Genomic DNA, 24,800 nt, shown 5'->3' on the forward strand with positions numbered 1-24,800 from the left:
ATAAGCAAATTACTTGCAAGCTAACTTTCGAATTGAGTAATTACTTATCTAAATTAACGTATACCGCTTATCATCAGTTCAGAAATTATTTTAAGAGCTTATATTACACTTTTATTAGCACTAGTTTCAGTATAATGCTAGTTTGGACTATATGGCAACACCGACTCCAGCTGATCGCCAAAAATTCGCTCACATGTTTATACGGCGTAATTTTGTTATTATTCAACGATTTCTGAATAAGCGTGATATAAAGTGGCATGTATCTGAACCACCTGCCGCGGACACAATGGAAGTACCTACAGTACCTTCTGCAGGTGCGTCAGCTTCAGCTCCTGCGACGGCACGTTAACATTGGCGCAAAGCCGCCCATCCAAACAGCTGCTTTGCTACCGGCACTGGGCCAAAAACTGAGGAAGCACTCGCAGCTGGTGAACGGAGATCTCCGGGACAAGCTTAGCGTGGCACGGGAACAGGATGCTCTTCTAACCCGACTGGAGGAGGCCAAGACGGGTGACCAGCTTTTAGATGTGTTGGAAAGCTGTGACGGTCTGCAGAGCTCCCATGTGGTGCAGGGAATCTCACTGCTGTGGACCCTCTATTACGACGCGGAGCAGACAAGTAAAGATGCCATCACGGATCGCGTGCTGCTTAATGTGCTCCCAAAGTTGGCCCCTTATGTACACCAACTTGAGATCGATGATCTCAGTAGATGCTACCTGTACCTGCGAAAAATGCATATACCAAACTCCGAGGCAGTCGTGGAGGCCGTGCTGACGAGGTCTCTTCAATTAATCGAGTCACAAGGGGATGATGAAGTCATTCCCTTGACCGCCTTGTCTCGCCTCTCGGTGGGCATCAACTTGGAACGCGACTTCTTCACTCCGCTTGTGTGTAAGAACTTTGTGCCGCACCTGGAGCATCACATCAATTGGTGTCGCAGCGCGGAGCAGGTTCGTCTTCTGTCCACGTGCCTTTTTCAGCTACACTTTCTCATTGATGAGGAGCTGTTTACACGCTTCAAGTTGCGCTTGACTGAAATGATGCAAAGCGGCGACCTCAGCAGCCAAACCCCTAAGGCTCTTCTGAAGGTGATCCACATGCTGAATATTCCAGTGTGGTCACAGACCCACACCCAATTGATTCGGGAGGTCATGCTGGCCTTGCGACCTTGCATACACCAGATGGATTCTGTAGATCTAAAGAGCGTGTGTCGCACATTTTTGCATCATCAAGAACCCGCCGCACTGATGGAGCCGCTCAAGAAAGCTCTTGAAAAGTTGCTACAGGACGAAAGCACAGCTGACGCCCTGTCTTGTACAGTTCCCTTTGCAACGCCGCTGCAAAGAGACCAGTATCTGCATCAGTTTAGGGAACTGCTCTACTCCGAAGAGGCCTGGCAGCAACCCCATGCGAGCGGACATTTATTCAGCGTTCTGCGTTCACTAAAGGTCTCCGACATTGGACTCTGCAACACATACTGGTCAGGAGTTATACAAGAGCTGGAGTCCTATCCGGAGGAGCGTTCGCACCTACGGTTCCTGAGACACTGTCAACGCTATATGAACTTTAATAACAATCTGGGAGGAACCTACCGTCACTTAGAACTGGAACGAAAGCTAAGTCGCATGTGCATGAGTGCTATGGAGCATGACATAGCGGGAAGGCTGCCAGCGAAGTTCGCACGACTTGCATCCTTTGTGCTAGCTTACGGGCAGACTCCGTTGGCCTGGAAGAAATTTCCCAACTTTTTGTTAAGCAAACTGCTCGCCATGGCGCCCCAGCTTGGCATTCAGGATTGCTTTCTACTCAGTCGCGGCATGCAAATAGCCAGCGAACTAAGGTTTCGCCAGCATCTTCCGCCATTAGCTGGCATGCAGCTGTCCACAATGGACAGCATTCTCATCGGTTGTGCGGAGAGGCACTTGAGAGATGCCGAAAAGGACCCTCTGAATGCCAGCGAATTGAGCATGATTGTCAGAACACTCAGTCATCGCAAGAGTAAGTTGATAACTTTGGTTCATTTGAAATATAAACAATTTTATCCCTTTACAGAGCTGAAGAATACAGTGGTTTACAACCAGGCCCTGGAGCAGTACAAAAGTCTGCATTGCAACGATCTCAATTCTCGGGTGGTTCGCGACATGGCCTACAACTTCAACGCTTCGAATTTCTTTGTTCCCGAGCTCCTGGAGTCCATGTTCGCCTACATTTCCGAACAGCATGATCACGTTACCGGCGACACAGTGGAGAAAGTGTTGACCTGCTCGTATAATTTAGGCTACATGCCTGCATCCGTGGAGGCTCTAAACCACGCCGCCGAAGTACTGCTAAGGTGGGCATAAACATTCCTTGAGGCAGATCTAAAATGTAATCTTTCCTTCAGGGACTTTGACCAGATGAGCGGGTTATCGGTTGTCCAGGCTTGTCTAGCACTGTGCTTCTACAAATCAATACCTGAGCAGCTAATCAATCAAGTATTCTGCGTAAAATTCATTCAGCGAATCGAGGATGAGATACAAGTCTGCTACTCAAAAGCAACGTATCCGGAGAGGGTCCTTAATCTGGTTATGCAACTGAATCGCACAGTATGCCTGGACTTTCCCGAGGCGAATGTGCCCTGGTTTCAACAAAACTACATCGAGGCGCAGATCAGCAAAAGTAACACATAACTACAATTCTGTTTTAGACGTTCTATATCATATTATCTTTTTAGAATCCTTGATACCCAGTGAGTCCACAGCAGAGGTGAAGCAGCTGCTGCATCAGCTTCTTCAGAATGACAAGCATTTTCGCTGCAACCACACTACACCCTACGGCTACCAAATAGACTTTGTGATACATTTCGATCGGGATAAGAAGCCCATACCAGCACCTCCCGTGGAAGCAACCATGTTGGATCGCATAACCAAGTAGGCACACAAATGGAAGTTATCTTATTCAGATACTTCATTAATGACTCCAATTTCAGAGTGGCAATACTACTGCTCAAGCTCGACTCTTTTTGTGAAAACGATCTGACTGCCTTGCGGGGTCCTGAGTCTTTGAAGATGCGACATCTAGAGATGATGGGCTACAAGGTGATGCAGATCAACGAGCACGACTGGAACTCCAAGTATATGGCGTCATCAACGGCCAAGGCCAACTACCTTAAATGCTTGTTACAAATTTCACATTAGCTTTCATTTCTATTCGTTGCGACGACATTACTTTTACATGAGTGCGTATATTTGAGTTTTAAAGTTGATTAAGTGTTTAGGTTTATTTTATAAAAATAGTAAACAAATTCGTGTATATTGTATATAGATATAACAGGTCATAAATGCCAAGAATCTATTTAACTGCTTTTAATTCATCTAGAATAGCTATTAATTCGATTTGACACACCAATTGTACGCGTTGTTAAACATAATCTGCCAAGGACTTTCCGACTGTGTGGGGGAAACTTCGAATGAAGATGGCACATAGGGCCACTGGTACATGGAGGAGCATCGCTCGGGATGTGGCATGAGGGCCAAATGGCGTCCATCCGTCGAGCAAAGGCCAGCAATTCCCTGAGGACTACCGTTCGGATTTAGCGGATATAGTTCCGTCGGCTTGCCTACATCATCAACATATTGCAATGTCACCAGCTGTTCCGACTGCAATTGGCTAATGAGCTTCTCGTCGCGGAATGCAAAGCGACCTTCGCCGTGCGCCACCCAACAGCCCAGAACCAAATCCTTCATACTTCCGAGCATGATGGAGCGATTGCTTGGAATCTTTACGGTGGCCCAACGACACTCAAACCGCTGCGATTTGTTATGGAGCAAGGCCACGTCGGGATCTGCGCCCACCTCGCTTCCTGCACTGCCGACAAATCCAATAAGTGTCATCAGCTGGCAACCATTGCAAATGCCCAAGGAGAAGACATCTTGACGACGCTTGAAAGCCTCGAACTGAGGCAACAAGCGGGGATTGTGTAGGATGTTTGCTGCCCAGCCCTTAGCGGATCCCAAAGTGTCCGCATAGCTGAAGCCGCCCGGGAAAATCAGTCCGCGGTATTGGGACACGCTTGTGGTGCCTGAAATATTAAATCATTTGGTTTAGTACTTTCCCTTTTATAAGAATTTACCATTGAGCTTACCTTGAAGAAGATCCGACATGGTTACATCGTGCACCTCGAAGTTAGCCCTCAGCAGGCAGGCCATCATCTCGCGCTCACTATTGACGCCCTCCTCACGGAGCACGGCCACGCGAACTGGGGCGGAGGATCGCTTGAGAGTAAGCTCGGCCTGCAGATTCTTGGGTCCCCGATACTGAGGAGCTTGGCGATACTCGAGGCTATTGTACTCTGCCTCGGCGCACTCGGGGTTGGCCTGGAGCTTTTCCAGCTCGTAACTGGTTCGCTCCCATTTCTTGTAGAGCAGACGGAGTGGCTGGTCCAGCAGCTCTGATTTGCCGTTCTTGAGTACCACTCTGGAATCCAGTCCGAATCCCTCGGTGACGCCCAAATAGTAGTTTGGTACTCCTGCCTTTTCGTAGGTGGATCGAACTCGTTCCAGGTCTGTGTCCAGTACTTCCACCACCCATCCGCACTCCTCGGCGAAGAGAACAGCAAGTTCGGGACGATTAAGTTTCTCGACAGACTTGTCGAAGTTCTTAAGCTTGGCCAAGGGCTCCGATAGGTCAACTTTGAGGCCACTTAGTCCTCCGATAGCCATCTCCAATAGGCAAACAAGCAATCCTCCGTCGCTGACATCGTGTCCTGCCTGAAGAAGGCCTTCTCCCAACAACGATTGAGTCACTGCGAATGCTTTGCCCAGCAGATCACTCCTTGTCAAGTTTGGCGTCTCCTTGCCCTGCTGTGCGTATGCCTGTGCTAGAGCTGATCCTCCAAGGCGAGCGCTGTTCTCCAGATTTATCCAGAGCAGGGAAGTCTTCGAGCCCGCGGCGGGTCCTTTAAGATCAGGCGTAACCTTTTGCCGCACATCCGGACAGGGAGCATAGGTGGAGATGACAAGAGTACCCGGAGACTTTATTGTCTCACCGCCCACCTTAGCCGCCATAGACAGGGAGTCCTTTCCGCCATCGATGGCGATGTGAAGCTCCTCAAGAATCTGACAGAGCTCCTTGCAGGCGTCGAACATCCTGGCACCCTCGCCGGGCAGCTTTGCAGCCCACATCCAGTTGCCAGAGCACTTGACATCAGCCAGTTCGCTGATCTTTACAAACACAAGGTTACTTAACGCTTCAGCCACACACATCCTGGCCATTGCGGCGGGATCAAGCAGTCCCTTTAGTGGCTGTGTACCAATTGAAGTGGCGATTCCAGAGTGACTAAAGTGGGAGACGGTGGTTAACGCGTAGTCCGCTAGTGGAGCTTGCAGCGGTCCCACACACTGTTGCTGTGCGATCAATCCACCGACGCAGCGATCCACCTTGTTGGTGAGGAAGCGCTTGCTACCGACTGCCACCAAGCTAAGAACTCTCTCCACGGCCTCGTCCAGAAGCAGACCTTTCGGCAGACTCAACTCCTTGAGTGGCGTCTGCTCGCGTTTCAAGTCGTACGTTCTCTTGGGCATGTCGCCCAAAACGTACTTAAGTTCCAAGTCAAACGGTGAGACTGCGCTGCGATTGGACTCATTCAGCGCCTTTTCCAGATCCTTGGGTGCTGACTTCTCCAGCAGTGTTACTCGCCCATCTCCTGTCACCACTCCCACGAAGCTGATGGGACAGCGTTCACGGCGGCAGATCTTTTCCAGCAGTTCGCGTTGATCAGCGTTGCAAAGAATGGCGTTGTTTTCCTGGTACTCGGCACCCCACAGTTCGAGGGCAGTGATCGTGGGATCACCGAGTTGAAACTCTTTGGAGAAGATAACGGCTCCGGCAAAGCCTGGTTCCACTAGCTCCTTGAGGACATTGCCGTTGCCGCCAGCCCCCTGGTCATGGATGGCTAGAATGGGGTTTTGCTCGCCCAGTTCTAGACAGGCTCGCACCACGCGGTTCAACTTATTCTCCATTTCGGCGTCTCCTCGCTGTACGGCGTTGAAATCCAGCTCAGCATCTCCGGATCCTTGTATCTCCACGGAGCTTGCGGCGCCGCCACCAACTCCAATCCTGTACACTGGGCCCCCGATCTTGGCCAGCAACTGACCACGAGCCGGCGGTAGCTTCTCCCGCATGGTAGCGGGCATGGTGCCCAAGCCACCACTGAACATGATCGGTTTCACGTACTCATCCCGCTGGCTGGCATCGGCAGCACTGTTCAGTCCATAAGAGAGGGCAAAACCAGAGATCACTGGCTCGCCAAACTTGTTTCCGTAGTCGGAGGCGCCATTGCTCGCCTCTATGAGCACCTGAAGTGGGGGCGCAAACGTCGCAGGGTATTTAAAGTCCGAAGGCTCGTACGGCTGTTTGTAACCTGCGACGACAAGGAGGTCGTGATATGTAATAAAAACTAATAGGAACTAAATACTCAAAAGAAGAAATGCTCACCTGGAATGTGAAGAGCGCCAACACAGTAGCCAGCGGTGCCAGCGATCGGGACGCCTCCTCTGCCCACGCCCTGGACATCGCGCAGTCGTCCGCCAGTGCCGGTGGTGGCTCCGCTGAAAGGAGCGACTGCAGTGGGCATATTGTGGGTCTCGGCCGTGAAAATCAGGTCGGACTGCACGCTCTGCAGACGCACTGCGCCGGGATCGACCACGGAGGACGGGACTATGGTCTGGTGATCGAAACCCACCATGGCACTGCTGTTGTCGCTGAACTTAATGGTGTTGTTGGGGTTCGTGTGGGCCTGTGTGTCCATGATCATGCGAATCAGCGACTTGGGCTGCTCCACGCCGTCGATAACCATGCGTCCGCGGAAAAACCAGTGGCGCGAGTGCTCACTGTTGCTCTGGGCGCAATCGAAGAGCTCCACAGTAGTGGGATTGCGGCCCAGCTCCTTGGCAAACAAGTCGTGATAGTAGTCCAAATCAAAGTCGTTGAAGGCTAAGCCCAGCTCCTGATTAATCCGCTCCAGCGCCGCTCTTCCCTCCTCCAAAACGGGCACGAAATGCCAGTTGGCCTGACGCTCAGGTAGCTGCTCGTCAAAGCTCGCCTTGGGGGTGTTCTCATCGGTGTACAAGCACTGGGTCATGCGGTCACCGAGCAGAGGAACAAACCTGGCTGCATCCGGCACCTTTGATCCCTCGCTAAAAGTAACCAGATAGCGGGTGGAGGTTTCTACGCGGCGCACCTCGGAGTAACCGAGATTCTGGAATATGTTCACGCAGTTCGTTGAGTACGGCGTGGAAAAGTTAAAACGCGGCCCGATCTCCAGAAGCAACTGCCTCGACCCAGTCGACTGCAGAGCAGGTTGCCTGGACATGCTCTGGCCATTGCTCAGCGGCTGCTTCACCAGCCACACCAGCAGCTCGTCCAGGGCCAGTGAGTGCTCTGCCTGAGCGCTGTACTCCAGATGATAGCAGCGCTCCATGCGCACGGACACCACGGCGGCGTCCTCCTCGCGCAACCGACGCAGGACACTCTCCTCCTCGGCCGCGGAGTGGGCCTGCACATCGTAGTAGCGAAGGATGACCATGTCGTGGGGCTGCAAGAAACGAAAAATGCGGATTGAGTACAGACAGTGTGCACTCCTTGCTCGTCGAATCGAGAATGATCTTGGGAGTTGAGAAGCGGTTGACGACCAGTGGGGCCGTGCCCACGCTGGGGGTTATCAACTGGCGGCACCTATACCACAGCCTTACAGCCCACAGCCCACAGCCCACAGCAGCGGATCAGGTTACAGCCGAACGAAATCGATGGAATCGCCTGCAGCAATCGCTGCACTGGCGTCACAACTTGTTTTTGTTTTTGCCCGGCTGGGAGTTTGCTGATAAGCCGGCGTAAACATATTTTCCATTACGAACGGAAACCTGCCATGCTGAATGGCCGGAATTTAGGTAAATAATTAACGACAAGTACCCCAAATTGAAGCACAATAACACTAACACTGAGCGGAGCACACGTGCGTCTTAGCTGCAAATTACGATCGTTTTGGGGCTCCAGCTCGGTTTCCCCTCATTTCGCGGCTCAATCCACCACAGCGTTCGGTTGGCCAGTGCTGCACAGCGACTGCCGCTGGATTTCAAATTAACCCTTAGGCGAATTGAGCTTTAAAAGCTTCCGTAAATTGTACCCATTGTGTAACATGCAAAGGTTAATGCTACAAAGGTTCAATGAACCAAATAGTTAAATTGTAATTCGTAAGAATTACTTGTTTATTTTGATTACGAGCTTAAGAAAACTGCTGAATAAAAAAGTTACTTCTTTTGATAAGTTAGGTAAAAGTTTCACCTTGTCCCTAAAACACCTGTTGTTTGACCATAAACTTGTTTCCAAGCACCCGCTTTCCCCTTCATCAGCCCGCTTGTTCAATCACATTCTTCGCAATTGCTAAACCAGATAAGGGACATATCAGTTTCCAGGTCTGCGATGCTAACTAGGTACACAGTTGTTGAGCCACTAGGCACGTGGGCTTTTAGTGACAAGCGAATGAAACAGACGCCAAAAATCACTAATCACTAATGTATAAAAAAAACCACAAATCGGCTTTCTTGGGTTTTATTTATACACATAATGCTTGAAATCGTTGCAGTTGCACATGCGAACGTCATGCGAATGCAAAAAAAAGACGCAGTACAAGTGTGCTGCGAATTAAAATTAAACAATTGAACTTGACACTGGCTGATCGTAGGCAAATATGTCGTTTAATTGCTCCTCTCGTTCTTCGAAATCTGCGGCGGCTTACAAAGCTTACATTGACTATGTACTTTAGGTATATATGTATTGATCTGCATGAATGGGGGCCAGCATTAGGGTGAGTTCCTTCCAGTTCAGCCATTCGGGGGCGCTTCTTATCGACATGACTCATTATTAGCAGTCGATTCGTTCGAAGGGGAGTAATAATTATAAAATATATGCATTGAATGGCTTGAGAATAGAGGGAAGTGTTGCTATCCCACATGTTGCTGTCCATGTCCATCGTGCCATCGATTAATTAGTTGTACTAAAACGACGACCGCTCGCCATCTAAATAATTCACTACTGAACAGCCCCCGCGCGACCTTGCACTGTCGCCTTGTCGCCACCTACGTAATGTGCATCGCCTTCGCCGCCTTGGCGGCCTGCGCGCTGATCTCGTCCATGCTCTTCCGCGCGCTCTCCGTCACCTCGTCGATGGAGCGCCGTGTGTTGTGCAGAAGTTCGTCGGTGCCGCGGGCGATGCCCTTGACCTCCGTGTTGATCAGCCCGATCACCCACTCCAGGCCCTGGCGTCCCTTGCCGGCATTTGTGCTAATGGTCGAGGTGAGCAGGTCCTCCATGTAGTGGGACAGCGGTACACCGAAGACGGTCACGGTGGCCTCCTGCTTGAGCAGCGTCTTGCTGGCATCCGACGGATGCGGCTCATAGTAGAGCACCTCGTCCACGCTGATGTTGCGGCAGAAGGTGAGGTTGTTTGTCTTCAGCACCATCTGTTTGCGCTCCGGGTCCACCGTGGAGCGTTCGCTGGCGAAACAAGTCTTGGCCGTGCCGATCAGCGCGTGCGTCCACTTGGGGAAGTACCATTTGGACTGCACCAGGCGGTGCGTGTGCAGGACGCCGTCCACCACACGGCGCTCGACCACGTCCGTGCCAATGATGGAGGGCGTCATCGGATTGGGGTACTTGCGCCACGCCGCCTGCGTGACCGTCTCCCACGGGTGGTTGAATATGTGCTCCGATGTCCAGATTTTCATTATGCAAGCGCCGTTGTCGTCACCGTCCGGGGAGGGCTTTATATCCTTAATTGGCAGCCGAGATGCGGGCTGACCTGAGCCTGCGGGGACAGACGGAACGGAATTAAACAGGGGGAGCGTTAGCTGAAGTACACGACTCGAATTTTGACGGCAATCTCGGAATTATTGAATATTTCCGAGACAAGTTACGAGAGCTGACCTTTACTCGTGCTGTGCTGCTAGAGATGACAGTGGATCCGATAGACGGGGCTATCGCTGGGCAGCACATGGGCAAGGGTGGACACACTGGCGCAGTAAGAGAAAGAGAAAGTGCTGCAGGCACCCTGTAGCGGTTACTTATTTATTAAACTTATAAACTAAATTAAATCTAAGAGTAATGACGGCAGCTTAATATTCTGGCCCAAAGGTGCGTACGTATTTATCGTAGGGCCGCTTGTCCAATCGCTGCAGTCGGCTCTGCACGAGCTCGCGAAAGTCGTGAATAACCTCGGCATCCGCCTCAATTAGCTTCCTCTCCTCGTTGATGATCTCGGCCAGCTGCTCGTGGCTGTCAGCCGCCGCCCGACGTGTCACTGAGCGCTCCAGACGAGTGTTGATCTGGTTGACTATCTTCTCGCTCTCGTAGTCCATTATCTTGGCCAGCGCCTTGGCCGGAGTGCGCCGTGCAACGCGGAATTCGGGTATGGTGGGGGCATCCAGGTACGCCTCCTCCTGCACAGCCTGCGTGTGCGGTTCCTGCTGTTGCGGCTCCTGCTTCGGCTCCTCATTTGTATACTCAATGAACTCCTGCAGCGAGGGCTCATCGGGATGCGTTTCGCTGAGCGTGGAGTTGTTTTGAAAGTTGGTGAGGTGGAATGTGCCATTGGTGTCGTAGAACTTGTAGCCCAGCATCTCCAGCGCGATTTCCGTGAGTAAGTACGACATTTAGCAGGATTCAAAATTCGTTTGTGTTTGCAATCTACATTGAAAACCAGAAATTCCGCACCCAGCAATCGATAGCCGACGGAGGTGTGGCAGCACTGGCCATCAGCTGTTCGCGCAGCGTCAATTGTTTCTCGCTTTGCATTTTTTTTACCTGTTCATCACAATAATAAGACACGAAAGGCGAAATAGGACATCCATATACGCTTCGAATGCAGCCCGAGACAGCGCAGCCATGAAGATCAACGAGAAGAACCTGTACGTGTTCGCTAGAACGCCGCCCTTCGACATGGAAGGTATGCCAGCGAGCCCTTTTGCTCGTCTATTAATAATCATAATCCATTTATCACACACCGATACGCCTTGCAGGTTTCCTCAACAAACGGGGCGAGGTCAACAAGGCCTTCCAGCGACGCTACTTCGTGCTGAAGGGTAACCTGCTCTTCTACTTCGAGTCGAGGGTGGACAAGGAGCCCCTGGGGCTCATCATCGTCGAGGGCTGCACCATTGAGCTGTCCAACGAGGTGGACAATTACTGCTTCGAGATCGCATTCAACGGCAATCGCACCTACATCCTCGCCGCCGACAATCAAGAGAGCATGGAGACGTGGATGAAGGCGCTTACCTGCGCCGGCTACGAGTACAAGCGCATTATCCTGGCCGAGTTAAAACGCCAGCTGCAAGAGATGGAGGACGCGAGAAACAGTGAGACTGAACTAGGGCTAATCCTATAATCCCTGTGCACTAATCCGCTGCGTTCTTTAACCTACAGAGATGCTCGGCAGCGCCTTGGACGGACCGCAAAGTGCCTCGGAGAGTGCGAAGCCTAGACCGCCGCCCAGGCGGACGAATCCATTCAACAGACCCGCTCCTCCTCCGCCAGACAGTTCGCTGAGGGGCGGAGTAGTCATGTCGCCCCTGCCATTTATCAACGGATACTTCGGATCGAGCAACGCGCGCCTGCAGCAGGAGAAGCTAATGAGCAAGCAAGGTATGAACACGTACTCTTAAAATGGATGTACAATGCTGTGGGTAGAGTAATGCAAAAAGTAACTAAACGGGAGTGACCAAATTGGAAGACGAAATGAATCACCATGTTGGGGGCTCTCAATTTTGAGTCGTTTGAGTTTTGGGAGCTAATTTTAAGTGGGAAACTTGGCCAATAGCCAACCGCAGAACTACAATCATACGGCATTTTTGGGCCCCAAAGCCAGCTGTTTGTTTGTCCCAACGCAATGTGAGTCTACCGTTAGTAGAAGCTAGAGATAAGAGCAGAGTGCTCTCAGTATAATCCGAACTTCGAATGCCAGGTTATCGTTGCCATTTACTCGGAGCCGATCTTATTTAGTCAGCGCAATGCCACTAAGCGACATTCTTTGCAAAATCTGTTGCATATTCCCAAAGCCAGGCTACAGGCAATTTCTACTTGCAGACGCAAACGGAAACGGAAGCCCCAGCGGAACGCCCAGGGCTCAGCGCCGTCCCACGCCCGCTCCTGCCATCGCGAACAGCGTCTTCTATCCCGAAGCCCGGGATCCGGGAGCGGCCAACAATAATCACAGCACCGTCAGCGGTGCCGAGCGCCAGCGTCGTCAGGTCAAAGCACTGGAGGAGTTTGCACGCAACCACGAGCGCTTTCGCAGGGAACTGATGCAGGATGTGTCCGCTTACCGCGAGCGCCAGGGTCAACCGCTCATCCAGTTGTGATGTAGGAGTGGGCTGCTCCGACAAAAAGCCAATGTATTACCCGTTTTGTGCTAAATCAAATACGTTTCAAATGAACTATGCTTAATTTCCATACATGTGTTTGTTTCAATAAACAAAACTTTAGATATAACAAATTTCGGCAATCATGGCGCACTCTGTTAAGTGGGAATAATTATAATAATTATGATTTTATTTACTTGGAATAGTTAAGTTAGATTGTCTTTTAAATTAAAGGACTAAGAAAGTTGGTTTTAAAGTTAAACATTATGTTGGGGTTACTCAAATGGATAACTAAAAGAAACCTATTTTTTGGATGAAAAAGTTCTACATATGAAAAACAAAGCTTATTGTTGTCCAAATGAAGAGACCAAACATTAATTGTTTTTTGGAAAATAATATTTTTTTAAATTTTCAGTGTGAACGGCGAAAATAATCGATGACTGCCAAGAAAACAAAAATATCGACGGTGGTTGCGTTGTGGAAACATCGATACTCGCAAACAGGCATCGATACATGTTCCAGCTCGGTAACCTAGCGTTGTTGTTTGTAATTTAGCTGTGAAAAGTAATTAAGCCGCACACAGAACTGTAAGTTCACCCGCTAGATAAATAAATTTCAGTAAAAGGACACAACCCGAAATGTTTGAAAGACTGCAAGAAGTCAGCAAACTTATTTGATTCGTTGAATCCGTGAAATGTCTCTGTGTTTGTAAAGTGACGCTACCATTTTAAAGGTGAATTTTGCGCCGGGCATTGCCTTTGCTGTAACTTCGGCTTGGAGTTTCTCAGTTTGAAAGCCAAAGCAATGAATAAAATGCGTAGTTATTATCAAGAACTCATTTATCAAAGGCTAGGAATATTCACTATATCTGTTGGCGTCGCTTGCTGCGGCTTTCATTTTGTTTCTGTGCAAAAACCACCACACAAACACAGGGTCACACAGACGAGAGAACACCAAACACACACCACCAAACGGCCGAGAGCGGCTTGCTTTTGGAGCGTTTATGCGAAGCTGAGCTCATGAAAACAGAAATTCTCGTTTCGAAAATGATGTTTAGCTGATATTTTAAAACATTAATTCTATATATAGAAAAACATACAAAATAACCTAACGTGTTTTTAAGTTTAATACCACGGCCCTTTCTACTTCGATTTCACGTATTCAGCAGTTCATGAAGATTATAACATAAACACTGCGCGCTACGCTCTGCTGCGTGCGAAGTCTGGTTCCGGTTTTCAGGGCTTGAACTTATCTTCCACATTGCTCCCTTCCAGCCACCAAACAGAGAGATCCAGACCAGTCCAGTCCACAAACAACCCAAGTAGCGAGAAAATGTCGGCCAAGCGAAAGGCAGGTGGCAATGGAGCCGGACCCAACAAGCGGCGACCGAAGAAGAAGGAGTCGGACTACGAGGACGAGTTCAGCGACGAGTCCGACGACGACGCCGTGCAGCAGCAGGCAGCAGCCGCCAACCAGATGGAGGTTCTCATTCCCCACGACGACCTCGATCCGCCTAGCAAGCTTCCCGAGGACTTGCTGGCCACGCTGGAGAAGACTCCAGGTCAGATGCTGGTCGCCGGCATGGTGACCTGGGACCTGACTGGCAAGCGGGACCGCAAGAACGTCGCGAAGGTGCGACCGAATCTGTACAGCTTCCATCGGTTCACAGAAGAGAAGGTAAGCTATTCCGCACAGTCGTGGTCCACTTGATTCCTGAGTTTGTTTCTTTCGCAGTACCGATATGTGGCCAGCGGACCCAGTGCCGCACACACCATTCTTATCAACATGGACCGCAAGGCGCTCGGCTTTGGGCGTAATCCCAGCGGCCAGCTGGGCCTTAGCCAGGACATCAAGTTGGCGGAGAAACCCACCATTATTCCGGCCCTCGAACAGCTGAACATAGTGCAAGCTGCTGTCGGCCGGCACCACACTCTGTTTCTCACTGACACGGGAACCGTATACGCCTGCGGCGAAAACAAGTCCGGCCAGTGCGGTGTGGGAAATACCCATGCTAACATTTACTCGCCCACGCCAATTAACTACCGAGGTCCGCCGATCATTCGCATCGGGTGCGGAGCTGAGTTCTCTGTCATTCTGGACATTAAAGGTAGCCTGCACACATTCGGGCTGCCTGAGTACGGCCAGTTGGGACACAATACTGACGCCAAGTACTTTGTCAACGCCAACAAATTGTCATTCCATTTCGAGACGTCGCCCAAAAAGGTCGTTTTGTACATAGAGAAGAGCAAGGAGGGGCATGTAACGCCAGTCGATGGCGTGCAGATAGTTGACTTTGCTTGCGGCAATAACCACACGGTAAGTGGATAATCTCCATTCCCCTCTTCTTTCAAGTCTAAACTAAATTTTTCTCTTCAGGTGGCCATCGACTCCAAGAAGCGCGTTTACAGCTGGGGCTTTGGCGGTTTCGGGCGTCTCGGACACGCAGAGCCCAAGGACGAAATGGTGCCGCGTTTAATGAAGTTTTTCGATACCCAGGGTCGGGGTGGGCGCAGCGTCTTTTGCGGCTCCACTTTCAGTCTGATCGTCAACGAGCTGGGCCTGCTGTTTTTGTTCGGACAGAATAAGAAGACGGGCGAGGCCAATATGTACCCCAAGCCAGTGCAGGATCTGTCCGGCTGGAACATCACCGACATTGGCTGTGCCAATACATCGATTATGATTTCGGCCGACGACACACTGATCGCTTGGGGCGCATCGCCCACGTTCGGCGAGCTGGGCATTGGGGAGTTCCAGAAGTCGTCGACGGTGCCCAAGGAGGTGCCAAAGTTGGACAACATTAAAATACCTCAGGTGACTATGGGTTACTCGCACACGGTGTTGCTTGTGGACACCACCCACGAGGCCACCAAGCAAAAGTACGAGAAGATGCCCGAGTACACTATCGATGATTAGGTGATTAGATGGTGTGCGGCTTTCCAAGTGCTGCTACAAACACGTTTACCGCTGCCAACAACAATACTGCTCCATGTAGGAAATTCTGAGAACTGATCATCGAAACTCTGCTGCTACTTATCGAAAGTGAAACTAAACACAAAAATCCAGCAAAATGTATGCTATAAGTTAAAAGATTATTATTACGCTAAACTCGCTATCTACATACTATACGATAATCTCAGAAAACGGAAAAAAGTTGATTATGTTTCCAAACTCTAATTTATTCTCGTAACTGATACTATTCCATCCTGATCCTGTTCCCCTTTTATAATTTATTGCCGCCCACCTTTAGGCTTAAAAACGATGCATAAAACGTATGATTACCCATTTGTAATTTTTAATTTGTAATGTACACGTAACAAGTTACAGTATTCTGCATTCATTTCGAACAGAGTGAGCAAAAGCAACCACAAAACTACAAAACACGTAAATTAACGAACTAAGCGCATAGGTTACATATAAAAAGTATACCATGGAAAAATCCAATACCAGTTGCAACTATTAACTAGTACATCATGCATTTTAATCTTATACAAAGGAATATTTAAATAAAGAGAATGTTAGTATTTAGACTGCACTCGTTTATCATTGGCTTTTCACTGAATGGTAAACATTACAGCTACATATAGCTGACACACATATTTAATATCGAACAGGAAACTTTATGGGGGTTTGACTGTAGAGCGGCGAATCTAAGAACAAATTGGAATCAAGGATTAGCCGCACTGGGGTAGCTGTAGGTCAGTCCGCCAAGGGATGTTTGGCGGTATCCCCCGATTTCTGACCTGTGCCGACTGAGTTCCCAGGCCCAGTCCCAGTCCCAGCCTTGAGTCCTCAGTCCTGATGTCCTGCCGACTGAAAGCGAAAGTCAGAGTGCGGAAAGCTCCAGCGCAAAGCTCTCTCTCTCACTCGCTCGCCAAGTCTCTCTGCTCTCTCGCGCGCGAGGACTCTTGACTTCGGAGTGCGACTTTGCGGCCGGAGCTCCGGCGGATTTTTCCCTGACACAGTCTTCCGCCGTGGTCCTGTCGAGTAATGTGCGCCGCTGAGGAACAGTCCCTGCACGTCGCGCCTTGAGTTTCATTTTACCTTTTTTTCGCCCCCACCCCACCCGACACTCATACATACAAACACCGACCGCACACTCGCACACACACACACACACACACGCGCGCACATTTGACAATATCAACAAAATAGTTCGAGGAGTTTTTAAAGTGTTTTTACAAGTGTACGACGAGTCATTCTGCACACGAAATACATATTTGCTAAATTAAATATATTGAAAAGGCGGCGCAGCAACGATCTAACTGTAAATTACAGTGCCTTCCATACAAATAAAGCGCCGCAGCACAACATCGAGCAGCAGCAGGATCAGCAACAAATGCCTCACAACGCTTCGTTAAGGATAACACGGTAGGACATTACGTATACGCAGTGGGGGAATCCTTGTTTATGCACACGTATAGATGTATGCATGTATTGGTTTGTTTGCGAGCGTATGTGTGTGCGTGTGTGCAACATTATTTTTCGCTGTTATTCCACTAGTTATGGTGTCCTTTTTTTCGGATGTGGGTGTGTGATTGCGTTGCCAGCGACCATCGCCTGCGAAACTAATTAGAAAGTGTCCTGCCCGAAATCCATTCTCCAAATGGAGCCTAAAATTAAGGAGGGAATTTCATTAAAAAAAAAAGACTATAAATTCCTTGTATAATTATTCCTCATCGCGCAGATACAAAGACTTGTTTGCTGGCCATTGTGGCGGTCACGAATAGGCCAACGAACAAGAAGCCTGGACAAGGACCCCCGGCATCCCCGACCCTACCCATCCGTCCGTCCGCCTAATACGAATATAAAAGCTGCTGAAATCAATAAAGACAGACAAAAAGCTACGGGCTGGCTGACGTTAAAGCCAAAGGAAAGGAAAGGCAGGCAAGGCAAAGCAGGGCGCAGGGATGTGGATGTGGCTGTGTATCCTGCGCCTCGGCCAAGACAGGACTGCCGCCCTCCCAACCCACGGCTGTGTGTATGTCGTATCTGCTTGTGGCACATTAAGTCACCTGTGGCGGACACTTTTCATATCGGCAGCAACAACAATGGCAAATCTCGTCATCATCGCTTTCTCTCGCTCACCTACCTCATTGGCTCTCCTGGCGGCCATCCTTGTGCCCCCTAATCCAGCTCCTACCCTCATTCATCCTGGCTTTTGTCACCTTTTGAGCTTGTTGCTGACGTTTGAGTGACGCAAATTAATACATACACAATTCGTTTAGTTCTGGGATCGCCGCAATCCGCTTGCCAGCAAAAAGTAGAGAAAGAGAGAAGCCCCAAGTCGAGAGCCTTCAGAATCACCGCCTGTCTATCCAAAAAGGCGTCAGCAGTCGAATATGCTAATTTGTGACTTGCAAAATTATTCCGCCCGATTTGCTCCCCCACCGAATTATTTTTGTGGGGGCGTGACCTAAATATAAACAAAGATCAACACAGAAATACTCTAGGAATCCATAAAGCCATCGAGTCAGATATGAAGAAGGTTCAAAAAACGAGTTAAGTTAAGACCACGCTCTTTAGACATACATAGAAAATATCCTTTCATATTGATGCTTTTCTCTCGGTGTATCGTTTATAGCAAAATATGTCTGTTGTTGTTAAAGGTGAAGAGTGTGTTTTTGGGGCTTCAACTGCAGGTGCTGTCCTTTAAATACCAACCGAGCAAGGACTTGTTTGTTCGGCTTTCCCGCGCAATTAAGCGAAACTTTCCCAGACATGCTTCCTCGATGGGGCTTAACGTCAGCGGAGCAGCGATGTCAGTGGCAGCCATCATCTGAACCGAATGTCAGTGGAGGTCGCTGGAAAGGGGGTACCATTTCCACCAGTTTATACTGCAGAACTAATACTTAAATCAAGGCAGTTAAAAATTTTAGTATGAAACCGGAAATGGCTACAAAAGCTCGTTAACGCTCTTTCCAAAAATACTGCCCAATTCTACAGTCATCCGATTTTAATGAAGCAAAATTTACTGCCATGCCATGCAAGAGATATGAATCACCGCATGGGAATAGCCCACAAAGGACCTTTACCCCATGCACTCTATCATGAACACGGTACACACTTTTAATCTGCGACTAATTGCTGCTCCGTAATGAATTGATTTCGGTTGCCCCAAAGTGGCACATTCCAAATGTCCGTTGATTGGGGAAGTCCCCGAAAAACATTCGAACCATTCGCCCCTGGCGAGCACAGAAACAGCGTCTCTGATTCTGGCAGGAATTGGAGGGCATAGGGCGGACCTTGTGGTGGTTTGTCGAGTGCACAAAGTGCAAGGTTGCGTGGCCATTCATTTCGCAGCCGATGGGTGGAAGTGGGCGGCGGTGGGTGGCGCCCGGAAGGAAGAGCATCAGTAATCTCTAAGTGCGCCTTGTTCGCATTCGTACTCGTGCCCGCATTGCATAAGTGTCAGTGTCAACGGGGCGGGGATGTGGCTGTGCTTGTGGGTGATGTGGGTGTTTGTGTGGGAGAAGTGTCCTTGTTGGCAGACAAAAAGACTGATGATGATGGCATTTTGTTACTTTGCTACCTTCCTTTGTCGCCCGTCGCACGGCAGCTCCTTTAGTATGAAATGAGGCGACCAGGCAAGCGCCTCGCCATCGAAGATCGCCCAAACAGAGTACGGACCAGGACACGGCGACTCGCACAGGCACAGGAACAGGTGCAGGCACAACAACTGGCAGGAGCATCGGTGTCGGCAAGGGATACTGGCGCGGGATCGAAAGCATGAACAGGGACAATCTGCAGCAGTGGTGGGAGAACTCGTACCGGCGCCATCATCCAGAGCCCACCTATGACCTTGGCCTGGACTCCGCGGAGCTGCATCTCGCCCTCCAGGAGCCCAACCAGCTGCCCGCGGACTACGACTATGGCAACTTTAGTCTAGGCAATCCGTATGACGTGGACTCGGAGCACTCCATTTCCCCGCTGACGCTGCTCCTTCTCGCTGTTAGCTATGGCCTGGTGGTTTTCGGCGGCGTCGTGGGCAACTCGACACTGGTCCTGACCCTCTGCTCCGCCTCCTCGGTGCGTTTGCGCAACCCGCTGCTGCTGGCCGTCTGCATTGCCGATCTCCTGGTCACCGGCATCTCCGCTCCGGTCACGCTGCTCAATCTCGCGATGAACCGGCGGACGCGATCGCTGCCCCTGGTGCTGTGCAAGGTCATACACTACGTACAGGTGAGTGGGTCAATCAATTAAGTTTAAGTTAGCCAAGGAACTAAGTTAACCACACCCTGTCCAGGTCATGCCCGTTTCGGCCAGCACAATTTCGTTTTTCATGCTCTCCCTGGACCGCTACGCCACAGTAAAGCATCCGCGATTGGCACAGCTCCGCCAGCGGCGCTACTTGCACGTCTCCCTGGCGCTGCTATCCTGGCTCGCCTCGGCGGCCATCAGCACTCCCTTTCTGTTTGCCTACAAGATCATCGCCAAATCGATGGTGGTCAAGGGCGGTGGGGCGGCGAACACCACGCCGAACCCGGTCAGCATCAGCTGCACCTCCGACTTGGGCGCCAATGCCATGTTCATGTCCTTCATCATCTTCCACACCATCGCTGTGTTCGTGCTGCCTGGCATTGGTGTGCTACTCAACCACTACGGCGTCCGACGCAAGCTCTGCGCCCTGTCGCTGACGGCTCGAGCTGCCCATGGTGAGCTGCCACTGCCCATTCCCATCCTGCGCCGCCAAACCCACATGGTCATTGTGACGGGCTGCCCCAACGCCCAGCAAGCGGCCTGTGGTGGGGGCACCACGGCGGACGACACCTCGAACGGGAACGGCACGGGCACCGGCGGCGGTCCCATGGCCGTCAGTCCGGGAGACATACAGCTTCACACCCTGCAGCCGCGCCAGCCAGGCTCCGCAGGATCGGCCCTCGAACCGGGCTCCTACCGCTCTAGCAATCCCATATCGCCCAGGTGAGTCATAAATATTGTGAAGTTGCGTAGGCTTGATATGGTCAGAAGCTATTAGTTTACGTTAATCATGACATTGGTCATCAGTACATCAGTTTGTATAAGTTTACTAACTCGCAAACCCACTTAGGGCCATGAGGGAGATTCGCGCCCACTCCCAGCGCCAGCGCATCAACCGAGCAGGCAGGGGACCAGCGACACCCGGCATTCCACTGCCCCAGACCTCCACGCTGCGGTCGCGAAGGCACCTGGCCAACATGCTCATCGCCTCGGCAGTGATCTTCATTGCCTGCTGGGCACCGCACGTCTTCTGCATCTTCTACAAGAACTTCGGCAACAATCAGCAGTGCAGCCAGACCTCCGTTTACTTCAGCCTTCTGCTAGGTGAGTCCCGACCACCAAATCCCAATCCTGATCCGAATTGGAACTGACCAGCCGATCTCGTTGCAGGCTACTTCTACTCGGCCATCAGTCCGGTGATCTACTGGGCGCTCAACCACAATTCGCTTCGACAATCTCCCTGCGCGCCCATCATCCGCCTGCGCTCCATGCAGAACTTCCTGAGGTCGCGCTTCCGGACGCACACCGCCCCGCCGCCTCCCTCGTCCACCAACGAGGCGGCACTGGGGGCATTCAACCCCAAGCTGATCAAGCTGACACCGAAACAGTATAGAGCTCAGGCCTCTTCGCATTATCTCTACTAGTGTGATACTAAGCTAAACTTGATATACATATATACACATTTATATACACGCATATATAGTATATTTTTTACCTACGACCCCACCCCCGACCCGTCGATGCCCTCTAGTACCCTCTAGTAACGAACTCCGACCCCGAACTTTGACCCAACCGAACGAAACTATCTAGATGTTTTTCAAAAGCTCTACGCAACAATTGCATAATACGAAAGATACATGCTACATATACATATATAGAGTACATACTACCTTACATAGCAGTGTTAGTCAACGCTTATTTACACGATGTTGTGCGCCTGAAGCTATGCAATAAGGACACCGGAGTCCTGCCGCAACTCTTGCCTATAACGAGGATAGCACTGGTAACGAAAGCAAGAGGAGAAATAGAAAAAAATGGTGGAAAAAAATACAAAAATAACGAAACCCTTCTAGTGACTTGTTCGAATTGTTGTTTAGTCTTTTAAGCTGAAATATTGTACTATGTTCCTTCTCATAGATAAGCAATAAGTGAACGCTTTAAGCCAAGTTAAACAAACGGAAAACGAATCAAACTAAACTAAAACTCGATCTAAAACTTTTAAACGATTTAAACGTAAACTCGAAAGCATACCTAACGAAACATTAATAATTATATACATACGCGACTACATACAAATAACAACTAACAAGTGAAAACTAAAAAAAAATGAATGTAAATGTGAGCAAAAAACAAAAGGATAACAATTAGTATTGTAAACATATTCTTCGACTTAATTCTTTATACACTTTTTCTAACCATTTTTAATATCGTTCAGTAAACTGAACACGGTGTATAGTGCAATTCAAGCTGCTGGAAATATTCGCGTTTCAGATGCCAGAGCCACCCAAAGGATCGGACTCTGGATCGGGTTTCATTTCACTCCATTCAGTGGCGATCGTTAACTAATTTGCCAAACTTTTGTACACGCTCCCCTGCGAGCGACTCTCTCTTCTTACTCCCCCTGGTTTTTCGTTCAATCCTTGAAGTATCTTATTTAGAGCCATCTGAAGCAGCAGCTCTTATTATCGCCTTGGAATTAGTGGCCATAAACCTTAAGCTAACTTTAAATAACCATCGTTTTGTACTTTACAAATCGTCATCGACAACAGAGAATCTATGAAAATACTATAAATATGCTATCTAGTACTTCCATTCATTGTTTTACTAACTTTTTCGATTATCGGGTGGACTTTTAAATGCTCTACAGATGTAGAAATATATGGATGCTGGACTAAGTTGGCTAAATACTTACCGATTTAATAATCAGCATCCCAACTTATCGGTTACTATAATTATTAAATCAGGCTTGCCGCCTGGCTTCAATGACTTGGTCGATCACTGTTGCATTAATAATTCATAAGTGGATATTTAAATGACTTGATATAATGGTGTTGCATAATGCTGACACGGCAAAATGTGGGAACCGAATGGTGTTCTAAGCATAGAACCTTACAGCAGCAAATCAGTCGGTCAGCAGTCACATAAGCACATAGTACAGGAATTCCTCGCAATGCTTTACAAATCTCTGCTGTTTTGCTTGGCGGCGGTTTTGCTCACTCCGGCGCATTCCGATGCCAAGGAGTATGTCCAACACACATCATTAAGTAATCACTAAATGGGCACATATTTTCAGATATCAGTTCATCCCCGCTCGATGCGAGGAGCAGCCTGGAGTAGCTCAGCAGATTGGCGGTCCCTTAAGCATATGCAGCTTTCCACCAGACTATTCGAAACCGGATTCGGAGGACATTCAGGCCGTGATTAAACACATTAAGAGCTTGCAATTGAATTGAGTCACACAAAAATTCGACTTATTGAAACGTTTAGAGAACTATACACTTTATAGGCATCAAGTCGCGCTCGGGTTAATGAAATCAATAAAATTAGCTATAACTTTGTATCTTAATTGCTGGCGCGCTTTGCATGCAGTTGCATACGTTTCTCGATCTCGGGCCGGAAGTGACGAATGAGGCCCTGGACTGGCCAGGCGGCACCATCACCAAGCGCGCAAATAGTGTGTCCCTCAATTTGTTTGGAAATCTCCCACAGCATATCGATCTCAGCGGGCTGGGCGTCACCCTTAACAAATCTACATCGAGAATGGAGATAGTTAAATTTGTTTCAATTACATGTGAATTGGGGGCTTACCGAGTCATGATTTTGTTCATCCAACCGATTCCCTCTCGGCATGGCGTGCACTGGCCACAGCTCTCATGCTTATAGAATGAAATTAGCCTGGCAATAGCCTTTATCACATCCGTCGACTTGTCCATAACGATGATAGCCGCAGTACCCAGCGAAGTCTGAGCGGCGATTAAGCCATCGAAGTCCATGATAACATCGTCGCAAACATTTTTGGGTATGATGGGGGTGGAAGAGCCGCCGGGAATAACGCCTAGCAGATTATCCCATCCACCAGTGACGCCTCCGCAGTGGCGCTCAATCAACTCCTTGAGTGGGATGGACATTTCCTCCTCTACAGTACAGGGCCTGTTGACATGTCCCGAAATGTTGAAGAGCTTGGTGCCCGAATTACGGGTGCGACCGAAGCTGGCGAACCATACACCGCCACGACGGCAAATGGTTGGTGCAACGGCCACGGTCTCCACATTGGTAACTGTGGTTGGGCAACCGAACACACCCACGTCAGCTGGGAATGGCGGCTTCAAGCGTGGCTTCCCCTGCTTTCCCTCCAGCGATTCGATCAGAGCGGTCTCCTCGCCGCAAATGTAAGCTCCAGCGCCGCGGTGCATGAATACGTCGAAGTCGTAGCCTGTTCCGCACGCATTCTTTCCAATCAGACCAGCCTGGTAGGCCTCGGCAATGGCCAGTTGCATGTTGGAAGCCTCGTTGTAGAACTCGCCACGAATGTAGATGTAGGCAGCCTGGGCGCCCATGGCGCGTCCGGCAATCAGACAGCCCTCCACCAGCTTGTGTGGATCGTGGCGCATGATCTCGCGATCCTTGCAGGTGCCAGGCTCTCCTGCAAAGGAATACAAAATCAAATATTGGTCTTGGAACGCACGCCCAATTCCTCACCCTCATCGGCATTCACCACCAAGTACTTGGGGCGTCCATCTCCGGGCTTGTTCATGAAGGACCACTTCATACCGCTGGGGAAGCCAGCTCCTCCACGTCCGCGCAGGCCGGACGTCTTGATTTCGTTAACGATCCAGTCTGCCCCCTTCAGCACAATCTCCTTAGTTTTGTACCAGTCGCCGCGCTTCAAAGCTCCCTTCAGCCTCCAGTCATGTCGTCCATAGAGGTTGGTGAAGATGCGATCTTCGTCCGCCAGCGGACCGAATTTGGTCTTCGTCTGTGGCGGAGGAGTGCCCGGAGGTGGGGCCTGGGTGCTCTGGAAGCGCTGCACATGCAGGCTGGCCGGCAAAGCCGCAACTGCAAGACACATTCAGAGTAGATCAATAAATGGCGCAGAACACTGGACACTTTTGTTTTGCTTTGCGCAAAAATTACATAATTTGATGGCATGGAAATTGTTTGTTTTTAAGGCATAGGGAGCTTATGGCAATGGCATGATCCTTACGGAACAAGCTAATAACACTGTTAGACAACTGGTTTATGGTTAGGTGGCGTTTATTTACCAATCTGCGGCTTTGTTAACAAATTAAATCGCACAATTGCAGCCATTTTCGGGACAACTGACTGACAGCTGAAATGTGACGTTTGTACGCAGCGCTGCCAGATGGTCCGATTAATAATAGTGCAGATTAATCAGGGGCTTTCGTGCACGGAATCAGCTGTAATCAATGAAAT

General features: G+C 49.8%; 9 protein-coding genes and 1 long non-coding RNA gene across 13 annotated transcripts; 5 read left to right on the plus strand and 5 right to left on the minus strand.

Moving 5' to 3' along the window:
- The first annotated feature begins 16 nt into the window (after positions 1-16).
- Positions 17-3,333, plus strand: LOC6731157 (FAST kinase domain-containing protein 1, mitochondrial). Its single transcript, XM_002078279.4, has 5 exons — positions 17-1,998; positions 2,053-2,332; positions 2,384-2,658; positions 2,714-2,909; positions 2,969-3,333. Exons 1-5 carry the CDS (start codon positions 258-260, stop codon positions 3,174-3,176), a joined length of 2,700 nt encoding a protein of 899 aa, XP_002078315.1. The 5' UTR covers positions 17-257; the 3' UTR covers positions 3,177-3,333.
- LOC6731158 (phosphoribosylformylglycinamidine synthase) lies at positions 3,203-8,101 on the minus strand. 2 transcript variants are annotated; one of them, XM_016178905.3, is made up of 4 exons: positions 7,975-8,101; positions 6,475-7,573; positions 4,124-6,400; positions 3,203-4,060 (listed from the first exon to the last, which is right to left on the minus strand). In XM_016178905.3, the coding sequence occupies exons 2-4, from the start codon at positions 7,562-7,564 to the stop codon at positions 3,366-3,368; spliced, it is 4,062 nt and encodes a 1,353-aa protein (XP_016023709.1). In that variant the 5' UTR covers positions 7,565-7,573; positions 7,975-8,101; the 3' UTR covers positions 3,203-3,365. The 2 variants fall into 2 exon arrangements, with proteins under 2 accessions (XP_016023709.1, XP_016023708.1); XM_016178904.3 differs by having other exon boundaries at positions 7,948-8,070.
- A 469-nt stretch (positions 8,102-8,570) lies between these two features.
- On the minus strand, positions 8,571-9,761 carry LOC6731159 (protein slowmo). The gene has a single exon (XM_044922321.1). It carries the CDS (start codon positions 9,759-9,761, stop codon positions 9,114-9,116), a length of 648 nt encoding a protein of 215 aa, XP_044778256.1. The 3' UTR covers positions 8,571-9,113.
- On the minus strand, positions 9,616-10,685 carry LOC6731160. 3 transcript variants are annotated; one of them, XR_006541490.1, is made up of 3 exons: positions 10,176-10,685; positions 9,961-10,073; positions 9,616-9,841 (listed from the first exon to the last, which is right to left on the minus strand). XR_006541490.1 is itself a non-coding variant. In XM_039291475.2 (3 exons), the coding sequence occupies exons 1-2, from the start codon at positions 10,683-10,685 to the stop codon at positions 9,980-9,982; spliced, it is 615 nt and encodes a 204-aa protein (XP_039147409.1). In that variant the 3' UTR covers positions 9,737-9,841; positions 9,961-9,979. The 3 variants fall into 3 exon arrangements, 2 of the variants coding, with proteins under 2 accessions (XP_039147409.1, XP_044778257.1); XM_039291475.2 differs by having other exon boundaries at positions 9,737-9,841; positions 9,961-10,084; XM_044922322.1 differs by lacking the exon at positions 9,616-9,841 and having other exon boundaries at positions 10,071-10,685.
- A 157-nt stretch (positions 10,686-10,842) lies between these two features.
- LOC6731161 (sesquipedalian-1) lies at positions 10,843-12,523 on the plus strand. Its single transcript, XM_016179635.3, has 4 exons — positions 10,843-10,978; positions 11,052-11,387; positions 11,455-11,673; positions 12,115-12,523. The coding sequence occupies exons 1-4, from the start codon at positions 10,918-10,920 to the stop codon at positions 12,387-12,389; spliced, it is 891 nt and encodes a 296-aa protein (XP_016023711.1). The 5' UTR covers positions 10,843-10,917; the 3' UTR covers positions 12,390-12,523.
- A 300-nt stretch (positions 12,524-12,823) lies between these two features.
- Positions 12,824-15,916, plus strand: LOC6731162 (protein RCC2 homolog). Its single transcript, XM_016179636.2, has 4 exons — positions 12,824-12,976; positions 13,664-14,066; positions 14,124-14,705; positions 14,766-15,916. Exons 2-4 carry the CDS (start codon positions 13,722-13,724, stop codon positions 15,300-15,302), a joined length of 1,464 nt encoding a protein of 487 aa, XP_016023712.1. The 5' UTR covers positions 12,824-12,976; positions 13,664-13,721; the 3' UTR covers positions 15,303-15,916.
- Positions 15,641-18,946, minus strand: LOC123327041. Its single transcript, XR_006541493.1, has 2 exons — positions 17,167-18,946; positions 15,641-16,999 (listed from the first exon to the last, which is right to left on the minus strand). It is a non-coding gene; the product is annotated as an uncharacterized LOC123327041 (long non-coding RNA).
- On the plus strand, positions 16,318-22,172 carry LOC27207113 (5-hydroxytryptamine receptor). Its single transcript, XM_016182854.3, has 5 exons — positions 16,318-16,757; positions 18,946-19,568; positions 19,633-20,309; positions 20,437-20,690; positions 20,757-22,172. Exons 2-5 carry the CDS (start codon positions 19,116-19,118, stop codon positions 21,008-21,010), a joined length of 1,638 nt encoding a protein of 545 aa, XP_016023713.1. The 5' UTR covers positions 16,318-16,757; positions 18,946-19,115; the 3' UTR covers positions 21,011-22,172.
- A 297-nt stretch (positions 22,173-22,469) lies between these two features.
- On the plus strand, positions 22,470-22,932 carry LOC27207489. Its single transcript, XM_016183169.3, has 2 exons — positions 22,470-22,607; positions 22,660-22,932. The coding sequence occupies exons 1-2, from the start codon at positions 22,537-22,539 to the stop codon at positions 22,817-22,819; spliced, it is 231 nt and encodes a 76-aa protein (XP_016023714.2). The 5' UTR covers positions 22,470-22,536; the 3' UTR covers positions 22,820-22,932.
- LOC6731163 (NADH dehydrogenase [ubiquinone] flavoprotein 1, mitochondrial) lies at positions 22,832-24,782 on the minus strand. Its single transcript, XM_016178902.3, has 4 exons — positions 24,629-24,782; positions 24,066-24,422; positions 23,175-24,009; positions 22,832-23,115 (listed from the first exon to the last, which is right to left on the minus strand). Exons 1-4 carry the CDS (start codon positions 24,672-24,674, stop codon positions 22,929-22,931), a joined length of 1,425 nt encoding a protein of 474 aa, XP_016023715.1. The 5' UTR covers positions 24,675-24,782; the 3' UTR covers positions 22,832-22,928.
- Between the last annotated feature and the right edge of the window lie 18 nt (positions 24,783-24,800).

Source organism: Drosophila simulans, chromosome 2L, assembly GCF_016746395.2.
Source record: "Drosophila simulans strain w501 chromosome 2L, Prin_Dsim_3.1, whole genome shotgun sequence".
Classification (NCBI taxonomy): domain Eukaryota; kingdom Metazoa; phylum Arthropoda; class Insecta; order Diptera; family Drosophilidae; genus Drosophila; species Drosophila simulans.